Consider the following 4146-nt stretch of genomic DNA (forward strand, 5'->3'; position numbering starts at 1 on the left):
GTTTGGTTACTGACATTCTTCAAAATATCTTCCTTTGTGTTCAGCAGAAGAAATAATAAATACAGGTTTGAAACAACTTGAGGGTGAGTAAATGATGACAGAATGTTAATTTTAAAGTGAACTATCCCTTTACGATGTATTCACCAGGGGCATTTATGGTGTCACTGGAGCAGTAAAAAATAACATTCATGTAAAAATAAATAATGTATTTATGCCACTTTCTGTAATTGTAGGTGCATCATAGCCAGTCACTCTCTGAAAGCCAACTACAACCATGGGTATCTTTGAAGAAGGATGGGACAGTCTTGTGCGGCCACTGTACATGTAAGCTGGGCCTGGAGAGGTGTGCTCCCACGTAACATCTCTGCTGTACGCAATAGACTCTGCTGTTAAAATGAAAATTCTGTCATCATATACTCACCCTCCAATTGTTTCAAACCTGTAAGAATTTATTTCTTCTGTTGAACACAAAGAAGATATTTTGAAGAATGTTAGTTACCAAACAGTTAACTGGTCCCATTGACTTCCATAGTATTTTTTTTTTCTACTATGAAGTCAATGGGACCAGTTAACTGTTTGGTTACTGATATTCTTCAAAATATCTTCGTTTGTGTTCAACAGAAGAAATAAATTCTTACAGGTTTGAAACAACTGGAGGGTGAGTATATTATGACAGAATTTTCATTTTAAAGTGAATATCCCTTTAAACTACTCCTGTGATATCTGTGATAGAATATGATACAAGAGAATATTATGTGCTATTAAGATTAGGCCAATTTTGGGTACTGACATATATAGTACTTATAGTTTTTGAGGAAATGAGAGAACAAATCCAATGAAAAGGGCACTCAAAGAGTTACGATGACTTAACATTATTTTTCTAATTTTCAGATGGGGATGTGAACATGAACAAAAAGTTACACTTAGTGTTTCCCAGTTATATACTGGCATAGTTGGCTTGACAATGACATTGAATGTTCGATTTTCGCACATTTAGGGACTGTCTCTAAAGTTACATATGACATTGGTATACATGTTTCTAACTTCAATAGCATTCGAAGAGAATGACTTACAGTCATTCACAGAGCTTTGTGTTGTGTTTTTCATTTTTTATGAAAGATCAAAAAGGATAAACAATACATATTTATTTTCACAGCCTTCATTGAACATATTTAGAGTGGCAAGGAACCCAAACAATTCAAGCTAAGTTGGGGGGCAAGTTCTCCTCTGGCCAGGGTCTCACATATGCATGCCTTTTCCTGTGTCTGTAAGTGTGAAGGCTATTTTTTTTTTCACACTGATCACAATTTAATCCCCTTCAGAGTGGATGTCCAGGAGAGTGTTTCTCAAAAACAGCGTAAGCAGTTCTCTCCAGTGTGAATTCTTATGTGGCTATTTAGGGTTCCTTTATGTGTAAAACTCTTTCCACATTGAGGGCATATGAAAGGCTTCTCTCCAGAGTGAATTCTCATGTGGTTATATAGGGTTCCTTTATGTGTAAAACTCTTTCTACATCGATGGCATGTGAAATGCTTCTCTCCAGTATGACTTCTCATGTGGGCATTAAGGGTTCCTTTATGTGTAAAACTCTTTCCACATTGAGGGCATGTGAAAGGCTTCTCTCCAGTGTGAATCCTCAAGTGGCTTTTAAGGCTTCCTTTTTGAGTGAAACTCTTTCCACACTGTTGGCAGGTGTAAGGACTTTCTCCAGTGTGAATTTTCATGTGGGTATTTAGGTTTTTTCTATGTGTGAAACTCTGTCCACACTGAGCACAAATGAATGGCTTCTCTCCAGTGTGAATTCTCATGTGGGAATTAAGAATTTCTTTTCGTGTAAAGTCCTTGCCACATAGTTTGCAAGTGAAAGCAGTCTCTCCAGTGTGATGTCTCATGTGGGTATTAAGGTTTTTTTTATGTGTGAAACTCTGTCCACATTGATGGCATGTGTAAGGTTTCTCCCCAGTGTGAACTCTCATGTGGACTGTAAGGTTTTGTTTTTGAGTGAAACTTTTTCCACAATATTGGCAGGTGAAAGGCTTCTCTCCAGTGTGAACTCTCATGTGGATTTCAAGGCTTTGTTTATGAGGGAAACTGTTTCCACACTGATGGCAGGTGAGGTAACTGTTAGTCTTCTGAGGTCTGTTTCGTGAGGAAGTATTTTTAGTCTCTCTGGATGTTATGAAACCATGATGTTTCTCATATTTATATTTTTCTTGCATTTCATCTAGTACTTCACTCTCTTCTTTCAGCGGCATCAGGTCTAAAGTGAAAAAGACAAATAAAAAAATGAAGACCAGTTTAATTTCACAAAGCAAGACACATCAAAACCAACCTAAAAAGCATTAAAGCATCAAAACCAACAATATGCTCGCTAGATCCTATATGCTCTAAGTTTGTGAAAAAAGAGTTGTTTTAGAATCTATAATCTCTTCTCAATATTGTTAACCACTAAAAACCTGCAGTCCAAGAAAGCTAGCATTATCAAACACCTTATCACTTGACCCAGGATGATTGGTTTATTATAGACCAATCACAATGTTCTGTTTTGCAAATAACTGGAATTTCAGCTCTATCTTTGCACAGAAACTGTTCTTATTAAAGTTACACCTTTTAACAACACAGACTACAACATTCGCTTGGCCAGAATGAGAATTATGTTGGCATTCGTGGACAAGCAGTCATATCTATCTAACTGCTACTATTTTGCTTGTGTAAAAGAAGAGAGGTGTCATTAAGTAAAAGTATTGTATGCTTTTCTCCTTGTATACACTTCCCCTGAGAGACATTACCATTAGATTTTACTGTTATGCTGACAATACTCAGTTTTACATTTCCTCACAACCTGAAAATACTGTAGTGTATTATTGATGGTAAAGTTGAATCAACTAATCCAGGGATGTCCAAACTCGGTCCTGGTGGGCCACTATCCTGCAGAGTTTAGCTCCAGCCTACCTCAACTCACCTGCCTGGAAGTTTCTAGTATACCTAGTAAGCCCTTGATTAGATGGTTCAGGTGTGTTTAATTGGGCTTGGAGCTGAAGTTTTGCAGGACAGTGGCGCTCCAGTAGCAGGATTGGACACCCCTGACTAATCAATAAAATAGACAAAAATCATTATTAATAATGAAAATAACCAATAATGAATGTGATTATTGATAGGTAAAGAAATAAAAAGAGGTGAGTTTGTGAGTTTCAGTGTTCCCTGAGGTGGATTGTAATTTCAGGAAGAGATCTCAATTTTGGCGTTCAGCCAGAAGTTTGAGGAAAAGGGCGTTGTCCAAGATCTGGTGGGAGCGGAGACAAAGTGAGAGCCCAAAATTGAGGCCAATCTACCACATTATGACCCATTTTCTCCAGTATCACTCTCCAACCAAGTAAAAAACAACCAAATAAAGACCCAAAAGGTGGTCAGCCGAAGGACTTTGAGGGAAAAAAACGAGGCAACAGGTGGGCAGCCTAATTGAAAGTAGGGATGGCGAAAACTAAAAATTTTCTTGACCGACCACCGAGCCTCATTAGCCGGTTGAAACCTTCATCGATTAGTTTAAAATATGCTACGCTATTTGAAATAACAGCCGCGAGCCGCGCCTGCAATTTCGCAACTCGGTCGCATCTCTCTGCCGCTCTGCCTCCCGCTCACACACACACACACACACACACACACACACACTGCCCGCGGCGCCGAGGAGCTTGTTTGTAATCGGAGAACAAATGGCTCCTTAGTTTCGAAATGGTTTGGGTACAAGGTGATCGCGTTGAAAATAAAGGCATTTGTCTAGCGTTAGAAGCTCATTTGTTTGAAACATTGCCGCGGCTCATTTAAGAAAATGACAGCTCCGAAGAGACGCCGCTTTAGTTTGAAGTAGTGCTAACAATAATAAAGAAAGATGATTATCACCTTATGTGTTACCACTGAAATGTAGATGTAATGTATTTCCAAATGTAAGCCTATCTTATGCGGAATGTTGCCTAATAGACTGCAACACGATAAAACCAATGGATAAAACGGGCACCTTCAGAATGCTTAAAAGACGCACCGGCCAAGGCAGGTCTAACCCCTAATTTCAAGTGTCAACTTCTGTTAAGGGCAACATCTCCTAAACCATAACAGACAATGGCCAACATGGCCTAAAGCTATTCTTAAGAA

General features: G+C 38.7%; 1 protein-coding gene across 1 annotated transcript; it reads right to left on the minus strand.

Annotated features, from left to right (window-relative positions):
- Positions 1–1137: 1137 nt before the first annotated feature.
- LOC307004481 (uncharacterized protein) lies at positions 1138–2319 on the minus strand. The gene has a single exon (XM_079623801.1). The coding sequence runs from the start codon at positions 2253–2255 to the stop codon at positions 1347–1349; it is 909 nt and encodes a 302-aa protein (XP_079479927.1). The 5' UTR covers positions 2256–2319; the 3' UTR covers positions 1138–1346.
- Between the last annotated feature and the right edge of the window lie 1827 nt (positions 2320–4146).

Source organism: Phoxinus phoxinus (genome assembly GCF_949152265.1).
Source record: "Phoxinus phoxinus genome assembly, chromosome: 9".
Taxonomy (NCBI): Eukaryota; Metazoa; Chordata; class Actinopteri; order Cypriniformes; family Leuciscidae; genus Phoxinus; species Phoxinus phoxinus.

Coding starts and splice junctions, on each gene's coding strand:
- LOC307004481 (XM_079623801.1), bottom strand. CDS start 2,255: ATGCCGCTGAAAGAAGAGAGTGAAGTACTAGATGAAATGCAAGAAAAA.